Here is a 14,284-nt window from a genome sequence, read left to right as displayed (position 1 = left end):
GAAATCGCTGCACACCTCTGTAGTGGTCCAGATAGCCATCTGAAGAGCCTCTCCTGTTTTAAAGGAGCGCACCTTTTATTCACTGTTGCTTTTGCTGGCCTCATCCCTGGGTAGTGCAGATCGCTCCAGACGTCGTCGTCCTTGTCCCCACAACTGAAGGCACAGGAACCGTGAGTCTGCATGAACTACCAGGAACAACTGCCGTGGCACCATCTCTTCTTCACTTGAATAAGGTACTGTTTCCGACCTTGAGGAACTAGGGTGAATCCCTTTTCTCCTCACCAAAGGCCTTTCCTTATCTTCCTTCCCTCTTATAACTTCTGATTCCTCTTGTGACAATATCCAAGTGCTCCTGGCAACCTTGAATCTTGAACTATCTGACTGTGTGATCCTTGACAACAGGAATCCGGTTCCACTTGACACTGGCGCAGGCCTATTGACTTTTCATCTTCCTGTCGGAAAGTCTTCTCTGATTCCGTCTGCCTTGACAAAAGTATTGCCTATGATTTTTGCCCCCAACTCTCTTTTGTTAACTCAGGTGCTAAGTGTGTTTTAACTCTAGTTACATTTCTTCCCGCGGGTATGCGTAGCTTTAGTAAGACTGAACTGGCATTACTGTCGAAAAGGGATTGCATATGTATTCCCGGTAACGCTGTTTCATAACACCGGTCTGTCAAATCTTAAGGTACCTACCTTGAGTTGGTCTACACAAAGATAATTGGTGTGTACTATATTTTACGTGTGGTTTTAATTTAATAGAAGTGAAGTGTTTTGTGAACAGATGGTTTAAAATAAATGTACTTTTACTTTTTAACCAAAAACCTTGAGTCAGTGTTTGCTTGAGTCACAGTAATTGTTGTCCTTTGGGTAATCTCTACTACTGCTCATTTGCTCTTGAGATAAGTCTGGCTGCTCTGCTACTGCTACCACTTTAACATAGTAGTACAGGCTTGTACCAAAGGTGAACTTGTATTACCACTTGTAGTCTTAATTGTGTGTAGTGGTCCCTAAGGGCAATGCACAGGATTCTGCTTAACAGTACTAACCTAATCCGAGGTTTCAGATAGTCCTTGGGTCGGCTCGACTCTTCTGGATACTTGGCTCTGGGTACAGGTAGATGCTGACTTGTTATTGATCCGCGGGTCTGCGTTCAGGAAGACTCATATCCACAAGTTCAGTGAGTGCGTGCACCCAGCTGGCCAATGAAGAGATCTGACCCACTCATGCACGCCAGCAGTCCATTCAGGGACGGCCGAGACTCATGACCTCGTGCACACCAGACATCCTGGCACCAGTAGTGTGGATTGGCACCAGACAGTCCAAGTCCACTTCCTGGGTACCTACACACATGACATGCATTAGCCTGTGAAAAGCAGCATCTTTCGCAGGTGGATGCATGCCCAAATAAGTACTCACCGGGTCACAAAGACCACAAGGAAGGCCAACGGGCAAAATGGCCGAAGGAGTAGACAAAAGACCTTGTGGTACGGCCATGCCAGACACTAGCCACAGTCATGAGCCACACGTAGCAAGCGTGATATGGCTTAGTAAAAGATCCTACAAATACATGAAAAAGCTGTTGCTGTCACCAGTCTACTCCTAGGCACATTGTCCAGTTACCAAAACATCCTTAGTGGATGAATAGGGCCTGAAAATGGAAGAACCACATTGTACGGTACTGTAATGTAGTTTGCACAATGAAATAAGTTTCCAAAAGTGGCAACAAAGTCATAAGACTAAGAGAAACAACGTTTCTCAGTAATAACAGTCTGAAGGAAATATCAGTTTCCCCATAACAATGATCGAAAGCCCAGTGGAGTGCAGCTAAAGGCTGCGCCCGAATGCCAAAAGTCAGGACAGGAGGCTAAAACAAAAGCAAAAGGTTTGAGGGGGTCCACAAATATAGAGGTAGATTAGCAGTAAGTGAAATCTTCCCTAACAGTGTTCTTGGTGCCCATCAGGTGGAAGGGAACAGGGAATATCTCCCATCTAATGGGCCAGTGCCACTGGGTCTGGGCTTCCAGGGAGAGCACAAGGGAGAGCATCCCGCCCTGCTTCCGGGTGCAGAACATGGCGGTGGTGCTGTCTGTAAAGATCTGCACCATCTTCCACCGCAAATGAGGTTGAAATGATTTGAGGGCACAGAATACTACGCTGAGCTCCAGGACGTTGATGTGGGGGTCTTTTTCGTCTGGTAGCCAGAGACCTCTGCCGTACGACTGTCTGGTGTGGGCTACCCACCCTTCCAAGGAAGCATCCGTATTGACCGTGGCCTGATACAGTGGTGTCCGAAAGGAAGCTCTTGCGCGAGATGTGGGCGCACTTACCACCAACCGTACAGCTTGCTGGAACTCTTGGGTGAGGGCGATCTTGTCCATCTAAGTGCTTGTGACCGGCAGCCACCGTGTGTCCAGAAACTCTTGAAGAGACCTCATTTGGAGCCTGCAAAAGGAGACAGGGTGAATGAAGGAGGACATCATGCCCAACAGCGACTTGATGGATCATAGAGGATTGTGCCGACAGGCGTTGCACTTTCCCCAGGATGGCCTTCACCCTCTCCTCTGAGGGAGTAGTCAGACATGCAACAGTGTTGAGACAGAGCGTTCTGCGATGGATCCTAGCAGGACTTCGGATAATTGAAGGCGAATCTGAGTTCTGTCAAAAGGCTTATGGTCTATGCCGTGTGCAGGTTCACCAGTGCGGGAGCAAATGAGCCAGTCATCCAGATAAGGGCAGATGTGGATGCCCTTGAGGCATTGATGGGCTGCCACCAGGGCTAAGCACTTCGTGAACACCGTTGGCACTGATTTCAGGCCGAAGGGTAGCCTCAAACTGATAGTGCTGTCCCTGGACCACAAACAGGAACTTCTGATATCTTAGGTGAATGGGGATGTTAAAGTAGGCATCCTCCAGGCCCAAAGTCGCCAGGGAATCCCCTTCCTCCAGCCAGTCGAGCACTTCCTGCATCTTGATCATCCTGAACTTCTGGGACTTCAAATACTTATTGAGGCGTATTAAGTCTAGCATCGGCTGCCACTCTCATGACTTTTTCCATACCATAAACTATCTGGAGTATACTCCGGAGCCTGGAGTCTGAGGGACTGGCTGCATCACCTTGTTTTTTAACATGGCTTGAAACTCCTGCAGCAGTTGAGCCATGTGCAGTTCTTGATGCGCCACAGGAGGATCTCAAGGGAACCTGTTTTGGAATTCCAAAGTGTGCCCTTGATGAAGAATGTCCATAAATCATGTGTCCATGGCAATGGACTTCCACCGGTCGACAAAGTTTCCTAGCCGGCCTCCCACTGCGGTGCGAAAGTGAGGGCCCAGGTCCACAGCCAGTTCAGACCTGCTTAGGTGCCTGCGGGCGCCAACGCTGGCCAAAGCTGCCGAAAGCCTGCGGCCTCGGTAAGCTTCCTGGGTCATGCAGTGGGAGGGCTGACAATGAGTGGGAGTATACCCCTTGGAGGACCTGTTGGAACTTCTCTCTTGAGGATCAAAAGGACGCTGATCTCCTTTGCTGCAGTGTCCCCAGCGAGCGTGCTGTCTTCATATCGGTTTAATTCCTTAGAGAGTCTCGTCCACTGACTTGCCAAACAAGCTCTCTCCATCAAAGGGCATGTCCACCACCTCAGACTGCACATCTGCCCTGAAGTTTGTGGCCTTCAACAAACCATAGCGTCGGAGGGCCACCCCATTACCCATCTGGTGGAATCCAGAGTCCGCTTTGTCCAGCGCCACAGTAATAACGTGGAAAGAGGCCCGCTCGCCCTCCTAGAACAAAGCCAGGGCTTCAGCCTTCTTGTTTGCAGAAATTCCAAAATTGGCCCGAGCCTGTACCAGAGCTCCCGGTCGTAGCGAGACAGGATGGCGAGAGCATTGGCGGCGAAGCTCTTAACAAAAATAGCAGGACAGCAGAATTTCTATAGTACAAACCAGACAACATTGCCACACACATTTGTAGCCTCAAAAAGTAAAATTGAAAAAATGAAGTAGGCATACATGATTCCAGTTTCTTAATCCTAACAGAGTTCATATGGCTGGAAGAAACAGTTTGAAATCCCCGAACAAAATAGAACTGTCTTCCCTGTGCTCCCAAACCAAACCCCATGAGAAAGCAAAGGGTATGCCCACAAGCAGTAACCCTGAATTTTCTTTGCCTACCTTGCATCCTAAAGATGAAACTGAAAAGTGTGAATTTGTGTGTTAATTGCTCAGTGTTCGGTTTCCATCTACAAATAATTCTCCAAGAGTTCAAATACAGAAAGCTTGATTCACAACTCTACATTATGTACAAGATTAAAGCACTACACATTTCAAAGACAATGCCCACCACATAACCTACCGCCAAGTCTTGATCCTTGTTAAACCAGGCTCCAGCGTCTCTTGACAATATACAGAGGCCCAGAAACACCATGTAACCATGAGATACAATCCAACAAGCAGAAGCGAGATACTTACTTCAGCTCTAGTTTCCGCCACTGAATTATTAACTGGGTGACTGCATCAAGATGTTTTCGCAAAGATAGATCCCTGCTGGCATTTTCTTCCCAGTCCTAATAGAGAAAACAAAATTCCATGGACCCGTTTTCCGTTTCAAACTTTCTTTCTCAGATACAAATGCTTTGTGTGTTCGGAAACCCCACAAAATGAAGATTTGGAGCACTTCAGCAAAACATAATACATCATGTAACCACTATGCATCAATAAAACAAGCAATGGAGTCCTTCAAAGTTCACTGACCTTAAGCTCCAGAATGAGATTAAGACTTGTTAAGTGTGGTCACCTCATGATGATGTTCAACCTTATGTGAGTGACGCAGTCTTATGAATCACTTTAAGGTTCATCAAATTGGAAGGCAATGACCTTGATCTGCACAAAGCACGCCAGCCTCCTCAGTGATTGTGAACTGCATATTGCTGGCAGTCCTATCCATCAGACCACGAGGCATCAGAAGCAGTGCTACTACAAACTGGTTGTCACGTCTAGCCAAAATCAGGATTTTCACAGAGCATTACAGGGAAGGAATTTAGACCACTTCCACATGCTAGCTGCTCACCCAAAATGTTATGGTGCCGCCGAGTAAATTCTGCACGTATGTGCTTTACTTTCCACAGGATACTGGAAATACCTGCGTGTGTTGGGGTTGAACTAAAGATGGTTTAATTCACAAAAATATTGAAATATGATCCTTTTGTAAATGTTCTTTTACCAAGGGAAGAAAAGAATGTTTTATACAAACGTTCACTTATAGCAAAATGTCCATGGCTAATGCAGACCAAGGACAGTAACTGAGCCAACCATCCCAAAAAGGAGGCCACCTTGCTCCCAAAAGCTAAATGAATAAAGCATGGGCGCCCCAGGGCAAAGAATGGCTTAAGGAAAGTTTCTAAAGTAGCCATGGGTTCATCTAGTTTGTGTTCACCAGAGGATCATTGGCATTATTAGGGCCAGGTCTGCATACATTAATAAGAAAGGTTACTTATAGATTTCTCACAGTGACCCATCGCTCAAATTGTGTAATTATTTTCTTTTTACTTTCTCCCGATTGACTTCAATGGGACATTATCTTTTGGTATTGTCTGCTTCTGGACTTAATTTTTGGGAGGAAAGTAAAGTCCTCTGCATTATTTTCCTTGCTTGTGCTCACTGTTTATGGGGAGGTGGATTGTAAGGATGGACTTCAGGCCTGGTGGGCAGATTTTAGCAGGCCACCCTAGTTATGGTTAACAAGGAGCTCAGAGGTTAGCCAAATCCCAATCAAGGTAGTGTGGAGAGAAATCGAGTCCTAGTCTCAGAGTGAGTGTAGCCATTGACCCTCAATGTGTACACACAGAATGGCACACAATAATTCAACTTGGACAGTTATGAAAAATACAGCTTTTAGGCCATTAGAACACTGAAAAATGAAACTAGCAGGTAGTATCACACACACCACTGAATTATACAAATATATAAAATCACCATTAGCTTCACTTAATATACAATGTTAGGAAGACTTTCATATTTGTGATAAATCTTCCTGACCTGTGTCAACCCCAGAACCTTTTGCTTGGACTTGGGGATTATTTCTCCTTGTCCCTAGGTGAGTGGGAATCTTTTTTCCTCTTTCACCTAGTCTTTTACTCTTTTTATGGGTGACCTGTTTATATCTCTCCATAGTGTATGGTTGGAGTAGAATTTCCTATAACTTTTGGGTTTAGGCTGGATTGTCCCTGTGGGCTTCCCCGTTAATTTCTCTTTAAGGTACTTGGGTGAAATACTGTTCACACAGGTTAAGAGGGGGTTTCTACCCCACTTTATATTTCATATAGTGAGCTAGCACAACCCACCTTATGTGGAGTGCTGGAAGGATACAATGTATACCCTTGCTTATTTACCTGTAACATTTTTATTACAATTTCAAGTTTACTTGAATGGCTGGTGGCAGTGGTTTTACCTTAGTGACTTTTAATCTTATTACTCGCAGGCTAATAATTTAGCCTCAGTAATGTACAGAAGGGGGACCATTCTGCTAGAATGGCGGGTTAGGAACAAGTTACTTACCTTTAACTGTTGTTCTCCAGCATGGGTCTGGCATGGATTCACAGATCAAGAATAAAGAATAAATAGTAGTACGTACATACACAACCACGGGAGGTGGCAAGGTTCAACAGAAGCAATTAGTCTTACCTCTTCACCAGGCTCACCTTCAAGCGAACAGGTTGCGTAGCACTGCTTAGCCGACACTGGACTCCTCCCTGGAATCCCTGTTGATGCAGTAGAATTTTGTGAAGGTGTGCGTAGATGTCCACATAGCAACCCTGCAGATGTCCAGCAGCGGCACACTAGATATGATCACAGCGATCGCTCTGGTAGAAAGGGCTTTCGGATGACCAACCAGCGGTCGGTTTGCCAACCGATGACAATGAGTGATGCAGCCAGAGAGCCACCGGGAGATGTAAGGCTTGGATAAGGCCTTCCCATGGTTCACAGCAACCAAGGTCACAAAAAGCAGAGAAGTCTTCTGAAAACTCTTTGTGCGGGCCACATAAAACTTAACGCACAAGCCACATCCAGCGAGTGCAATGTCCTTTCGGCCAGCGACAAAGGAGCTGGAGAAAACACAGGCAACACCAAGGATTTGTTGCGATGAAATTCTGATGGAACCTTGGCATGAAGGAGGGGTGCCTCCGCAGAACCACCCTCGTCTCGTGGAAAGTCAAATAGGGCCGCTCTCTCACCCACTCTCCTGGCAGAGGTGATGGCCATGATAAAAGCGGTCTTCCAAAAAAGGAACGAGAGGAGCTTGATGTGTAGGCTCAAAGGGTGCCCCATGTTAGGCAGAAACATGTGCAGTTCCCTTAGGGACCACTGCAAAAGGCTTAGGACTACAGGTGTTGGCAATAAACCCAATTGGTAGCAGTCTGTACCACCCAGATTTACCTGGTAGCTGTGGCTGAGCAGCCAGACTTCTTTCAAGAAGAGTTAGACAGTATATAGAGTATACAAGATAGATACCAAAATACAGTAGCACAAGCAAACACTGACCAGAGCTTGGGTATAAAAGTATATAATTATTTATTTAAAAACACACTTTGTAAAATACACTAACACTAATATGGCAGCAAGTTCAAACACAGTCACTATTAATATATATACATCCCTGATTACTTATTGAACAAGTCTTATTTAAAACACCACTTATTTGCAGACAGAGGTGAGCGCTTAACCTAAGATGGCACTCCAATAAGTTAGTTATAAAGGGAGGGAAAAAGGCAGAATTAGGAAAATACACATTACCAACACTTTAAGAGAACCAGAGCAAGTCAGAAAAGGCAGAGTCTACTGAGGAACAAGAAAGTCATTAGCCAGGCCCACTCTTGGAGGGAGCAAGACGGAAATCACACAGTTGAATAGTACTTTAAAAAGTCTTTGCAGATAGTTCAAAAAGGGTTGGATCAGTTCAGGAAAAGTTAGTTAGCAGGTCCCAAGTCACCCCAGGATAGAGAGTCAAGAATTTACGGGACACCTTGAACAGTCTGTTGCAAGGGAGACCAGGCGGGACACAGTACCTGAAATGGTGAGAAAGCTCCAGCGGGGGCAGTTGTTCCTGGCAGCGGGTGCAAGTCGGTGCTTTATCCAGGGGAAGAGAAGATCTCGACGTGGAGGAAAGCTGGAGGTCGTTGCACTGCCAGGGAAGAAACCAGCCGAGGAGTAAAGGTACTACCCTTTTATTTGCGGTAGTGGTGAAGCGTGGCTATCCGGCCGCCGGGGTGCTTGGCATGGGAGATTCGACCACGAGACGATCCAGGAAGACGAAAAAGAGGGCGAACTGGTTATCCCCACCAGTTCAGAGGAAGAAGACTCTCTGGGATAAAGATCTTCTCTGTTGTTGGGAAGTGGTGAGACGGTTCAGCAGGGCTCCACCGGTGGTGTCGTCGTCTGAGGTCGGCTCAGCTTCTCCCTCTTCAGAAGTCGCCACAGGACCAAAGAATCCGAAGTTCCAGTCCCCAAAGCCCTGCTTTTATGCAGAAAACCCCCATTCATCAGTCCTAGCTGTCACTCAAACATGCTAAGTGGTGAGCCGGGCGGCTCACCACTGGGCCAATCACACAAGAGTGCGACTTGAGTTGGCGAGGCAATTCAGTCCAGGGTGCCTAAACCCCCCTCCCACACATCCTGCAGACCCAGGCAGAGTGGCACCACTTTTGGAGGCTTCTGTGCAGAAGCCTGCCAAAAAAGTGGAACAAAGGGCTCGACTTGGGTTGGAGTTACAGAGGCGAACACAAACGCCATTTTAAAACCGAGTCCTGGCAAAAAGACCCAACCGGGGAATAAATAACCCGGCGGTATCTTTAACATTGCACCAAAAAAGTGGTGCGTTTAAAATGAATGGGAAAATCCCATAGGAAATATTCCAGTGGAATATTTCGCATGGTAACCACTGCCACCAGCCAGAAACTCGACGAGGGGCGTCTGCACAGTGCCCCCTCAAAAAACAGACCCAGGGGCAATCTAATTACCCCTACCAGTACTTCCACAATATGATGGTTTGTACTGGTTCTGTTCACAATTTAAGACTAGTAAAGTCAATGGTGACTTTACATGCCCTGGGAGACAGTAGTCAGTCCCAGGGTATGGAGTCTATGTTTGGGGGTCACTGACACCTCTGTGTTACAGCACTGAGGGTGCTGTGTAACACACTTACCAAAAATACATGAAACCCTATGGAGTAAAAGACCCCATAGCCTATAGAACACATTACAAAGTCAAAGGATATCTCAAATCATGTCTAAGAGTGGGAGAAAAGAGTCTCACTCTTAGCAGGAGAAATAAATAAACCCCAAAGATCCAGCAAAGCTGCTGGGGGACTCACTAGGTTTGGGAAATTCTCCCCAACACCCCAGGAGCCTAGTCAGCACCACATTGAGTTCCCACAGACGCCTTCAACGGCGGGAACCATCAGAACAGTCCTTTGATGAACTACTTGACTAGACGGTGTGACCAAAGAGAAGACCGTCCCGGAGATCTCGTGTAGCGGGAGATGGCCGTCAGATGCCCTTTGATGGAGGCGCGCGTCAGCCCCGACTTAGCCAATGACTACAAACGCTTCCATTTGTGCCTTTAGCATTAAAGAGTCGACGATGCCCTGGCAAGGACCTCCCTGCAGTCCGTCGTCAGCTTGTAACCACCTAACTCTAATGCTACAGGAGCCAGGCCTTCAGGTTCAGCGATCCTGGGTTGTGGTACAGGATTGCGCCTACTTCCAGGGCGAGCAGATCTGTGACCACTGGTAGCTTGACTGGAGTGGACGCTGACATGCTAAGAAGGTCCGGGAACCAGACCTGCCTCGGCCACGCTGGTTCAACGAGTATCATCTTGCACCAACACCGTCTGAGTTGACTGATGACTTAGTAGTAGAGGCAACGGAGGGAGCACGTACAAGAACAGGCCCTCCCAAGGGAAGCATAACGCGTTCCCCATGCTCCCCGGCTGGGGAAACCTGCTGGCGAACTTCTGGCACTTGGGGTTCGTAGCATCGGAAAAATAGATCGACCTGGGGTCTGCCCCACTTGAGGAAGAGGTTGTCCACTTGAGCGTGCCAATGATCCCATTCATGGCAAGAGCGCATCTCCCTGAGGAGCGAGTCGGCAACAGTGTTTTTGACTCCCGCCAGGTGAAACGGAATGAGAAACATCCCCTGGGCGATGGCACAGTGCCACAATTCATGCGCCTCTCTGGAGAGCACCAGGGATCTGGTGCCCCCCTGCTTCAGGATATAAAACATAGTGGTGGTATTGTCGGTGAAGACCCTCACCACTTTGTCCTCGAGGGTTGGAAAAATTACCTGAGGGCCCAAAACACTGCCAGTAGTTCCAGGACGTTGATGTGTAGCATCTTCTCAGCCACAGGTCTCTGGTGTGGAGAAGTTTGGTGTGGGCTCCCCAGCCCTCCAGGGAAGTGTCCGTCATGATGTCTCATGGTATGGGGGGGTGCTCTGGAAGTCTGTGCCCCCGGCAATATTTGAGCGCACGCCCCACCACCTTATTGCTCGACGAACTCCTCGTTGAGCACAAACCGGTCTTTGAAGCTCCCGGACACCTGGATCCAACAGGCGTCCAGCAATTCATGGAGCGGTGGCATCTGCAACCTGTAGAGCTGGATCAGGAAGATGCATGACATCATGATGCCAAGCAGGGCCTTGATGGTCCCCACCGTGGCGATCTTCAGTGCCAACAGCTGTTGCACCTTGCCCAAATGGCTGCTACCGTCTCCTGCGAGGGGTCGCCAGGCAGGCCACTGTGTTGAGACTGGCCCCCAGGAATAGCGCAGCCTGCGATTGAGTCAAGCAGGACATTGCATAGTTCACTGAGAACCCCAGATCCGTCAGAAGCAGGACGGTCCTCTCCATGTGATAGACGTCGAGGTGCGGGTACACATGTGTCCCCTGTCGGCGCCGTTGGGCCGCCACCAGTGCCAGGCACTTCGTAAAGACTCTGGGCACCAACTTCAGTCCGAAGGGGAGAGCCTTGAACTGGTAGTGCTTCCCTTGTACGACGAAGCGCAGGAACTTGCAATGTTTTTCGTGAATGGGGACATGGAAGTACGTGACCTCTAGATCAAACAAAGACAAAAAGTCTTGCTCCTCCAGTTGGCCGAGCACGTGTTACAACGTGACCATCCTGAAGTTTTGGAACTTGATGTACTCGTTGAGTTGCCGTAGATGGAGAATGGGCCTCCAGCACCTGGTTGTCTTTCTTACTAGAAAGTATCTTGAGTAAACTCCAGAGCCCCGGAGTCGCTTCGGAACCAGCTCTATTGACCCCCCTCTTTTTTTTTAAGCATAGCCTGAACCTCCAGCAGGAGCTTTTGCTGAATCTCCAAAATGTGCGAGAGCGTCCAGCACCCTTCGATCGGTGGAGTTTTTCCCCACACGCTGACTAAGTTCGCCAGCCTCGTGCAGGGGTGGGGACCCCAACGTTGTGGCCAGTTCAGTCCTGCTTGGAGGCCAGCGCGCCGCCTTTGGAGCCGTGACAACGACGGCAGCCACCTCTGAAGGCCTTGGAGCAATCCCTGTAGGCATCCTCGGACGTGGAATGGGAGGGCTGGCGGTAAAAGGACGATCCACCGCCAAAACCCTTCGAAGATCTAGCCGACGTCCCTGCTGAGAACTGAAAGGACGGACGGTGTTGTTGCAACATTCCCAGGGCACGGGCCGTCTGTGTCGGTCTTGATGGCCTGAAGAGATTCATCGCCGGCCTTTCAGAAGAGACCGTCTCTGTCGAACGGCCTGACCATGTCCCTCGACTGGACCACATGCTTAAAGTTAGTGGCCTTCAGCCAGCCACGACGACTGAGGCAAACCCTTTTGGCGATCTCGCGGAATCCTGTGTCCGCAATGTCCAGGGCCATGGTAATGGCGTGGTCTGAAACCACCTTGCCTTCCTGAAGGATCTCCATCACTTCAACCCATTTGTCCTCAGGGAGGAAATCCAGGATCGGAGCCATCTTGTACCAAAGCTCCCGTTCGTACCTGGCCAAGACAGCTAAAGCGCTGGCCGCCTTGACCGCCGTCGCCGACGAGTAGATGACCTTTCTAACCACGGTGTCCAATGTCTTTCCGTCGCTGTCCGGGGGAACGGAGGTTGAACACTACGGGTTGGACGACTTCTTCCTTGCAACAGCCGATACCACCGAGCCCGGTGATTGCTGTGACCGCAGACACTTGGGTGCAGACTCCGGGACCCAGTATTTCTTTTCAAGCCGGTTCCTATTTCGCCAGAGCTGAGGCAGGGTTCTTCAGCAGTGCCAGCCCCTCGTCCCAGACGTCGTCCAGGATGGGCACTGCCAAATAGGTTTTCCTTTTCGCGTCCCGGCGCTGATATAGGAAGCCCTTCTTCGTCTCCTCCAGTGTGAGCTGGAAGAGTTCGGAAGCACGGGCGATCGAGTGGAAGAAACCCACTTCGTCCGGGGAGATGCCCTTGGCAGCGGAGAGATGCTGCTGTGGTCATCATCATCATCATCGGTGTCAGTTATCGTGTCCCTCCCCGGATCTCTAGTGGGGGAGGATATCGGCGGTTGGAGCAGAGGCGTAGGGTGCCTCTTCCTTTTCTTAGGCATTGGTGGCCCCAGTGTCAACGGCGTTGTCGCCGGTGGAGCAGGGGGTGGTGCCACTGGCATTATCTTCTGACACACCAGTGTGTGGAGTGTCGAGAGAATATGAGACAGCTCTCTTGGAGGTGCCTGGGTCGAAGGGTCGCTGGGCCCAGCGCCTATGTCTTCGTCACCTCATCGACCTCGTCGTCACAGGTGGGTACCTCCTAGACATTCCAGTCGTCGTCCCAAACGTCTTTCGGAATAGAGTGGACAGAACCCTTGTCCTGCACGTCCCCTTGTCCTGCACGTCGGAAGAAGAAATATCCGTGCCTTGGAGTTATCCCACTCCTCCCACCCCGCCCCCTCTTTGGGTCCTGAGGGGTCCGCTTCGGGCTAAGGGACGGCATCCTCTTTTCCTTGGTCTTTGCCACTGGGTTGGTTAGACGCCCCCCTGGCTGCCGTAGGGGTACCCTGGAGTGGGTCAGCCCCTTTCGCCTTCAAAAGGGCAGCTGCCACCAGCTCAATAGTTGCAGAGGATTTAGCCTGTATCACCTGGGCCTTCACGGGCAGGTCGGCCACCCTTTCCCGTTGCTTGGCTTTCTCTGGTTTCTCCCGTAGCTTCCTCACGGTATCTGACTTGAATGCGCCCTGGCCGTCGCGGGACCCGCTTGCGTAGCAATCCCGATGGAATCAGACTCTGGGTTCTTGGCTTTGTCTTCGACCTCCACCCATGGAGCGCCCTCAAAGGACTTCGAAGCCCGCTCTCGCCGGCAGGATCCAGAGGAGGCATGCCCCTGTGAACCACACGGGGTAGAAGTCTTGGATTTGAGCCACGCCACCAGCCTGCTGTGCCGATCCTTCATTGTGTGCTTGGTAAAGCCACGGTAGATCTCACAGTCTTCCCCCTTGTGCTTCGGGTGAAGACAAACGTACTGGCAATGCTTGTCCCCCACAAAAACATTCTGCAAAACGCAGCTGTTGCAGAGCTTGAAGAGGTAACCCCCTTCCTCCTCCTCAAACAGGATCCGGCATGGGGTGTGGGCCCGGAGGCTTTCTGGAACTCTGAAGAAACACTACAATTTCACTCTTGAGGGGCGATGAAAGATGCCGAAAAACGGATTCCCGTCAGTCAGATGATGAAACGATAAACTATAAAGCACACAGGCTCGATCGAACAAAAATAGGATTTTCCAAGCAAAAAAGCATGAAAAATGCAGGCAGCTCTAAGACTGAAACACGAGGACTCCCAAAACTTGGACGTGCGGTACAAGTCTGAAGATGGCTGCCAGAGGAGGGGCTTAGGGAGAGGGCAGTCATTGGCTGGGGGCAGTATGACCCAGAGCTCAGTGATTGGTTTATAGGAGAAAGACAGTTTATAAACGAAAGTGAAACTGTTTTCTTTTACCGAGGATTCCCAGGCCCGACGACAGGAATGTTCATGAACATGTGAATCCATGCCAGACGCCATGCTGGAGAACCTCTTTCACCATTTTTAAGTATGCTTGTAGTCTGAGGCTTTACCCTGCCATTCGAGGCGGGAACAACCAAAGTGGATGTTTTGTCTTCGGCAGGAATCCTTTGTATTCGCCCGCCCCGGCTCCAGAGCGTATGAGAAGGAAGGATGTGAGGGAGGAGTACACGACTCTGCAGCCTTTTGTCTTTCACCTTGCCTGAAAGGAACCAACTCCCAGTGGCGGGCTAGCTG

At 49.5% G+C, this 14,284-nt stretch overlaps 1 protein-coding gene across 3 annotated transcripts in view; it reads right to left on the bottom strand.

The window, feature by feature from the left end:
- Window positions 1-14,284, bottom strand: part of MDN1 (midasin AAA ATPase 1) — a 2,688,524-nt gene that overhangs the window by 685,428 nt on the left and 1,988,812 nt on the right. For all 3 annotated transcript variants that reach the window (XM_069606482.1, XM_069606484.1, XM_069606483.1), the window contains exon 68: window positions 4,462-4,556. In XM_069606482.1, coding sequence (XP_069462583.1) covers window positions 4,462-4,556 — 95 coding nt within the window. The remainder of the gene's footprint in view (window positions 1-4,461; window positions 4,557-14,284) is intronic.

This window comes from Ambystoma mexicanum, chromosome 4p (genome assembly GCF_040938575.1).
Source record: "Ambystoma mexicanum isolate Mex_15411 chromosome 4p, UKY_AmexF1_1, whole genome shotgun sequence".
Classification (NCBI taxonomy): Eukaryota; Metazoa; Chordata; class Amphibia; order Caudata; family Ambystomatidae; genus Ambystoma; species Ambystoma mexicanum.
The sequence above is the reverse complement of the archived record's forward strand: the minus strand, read 5'-3'. Positions and strand labels throughout refer to the sequence as shown.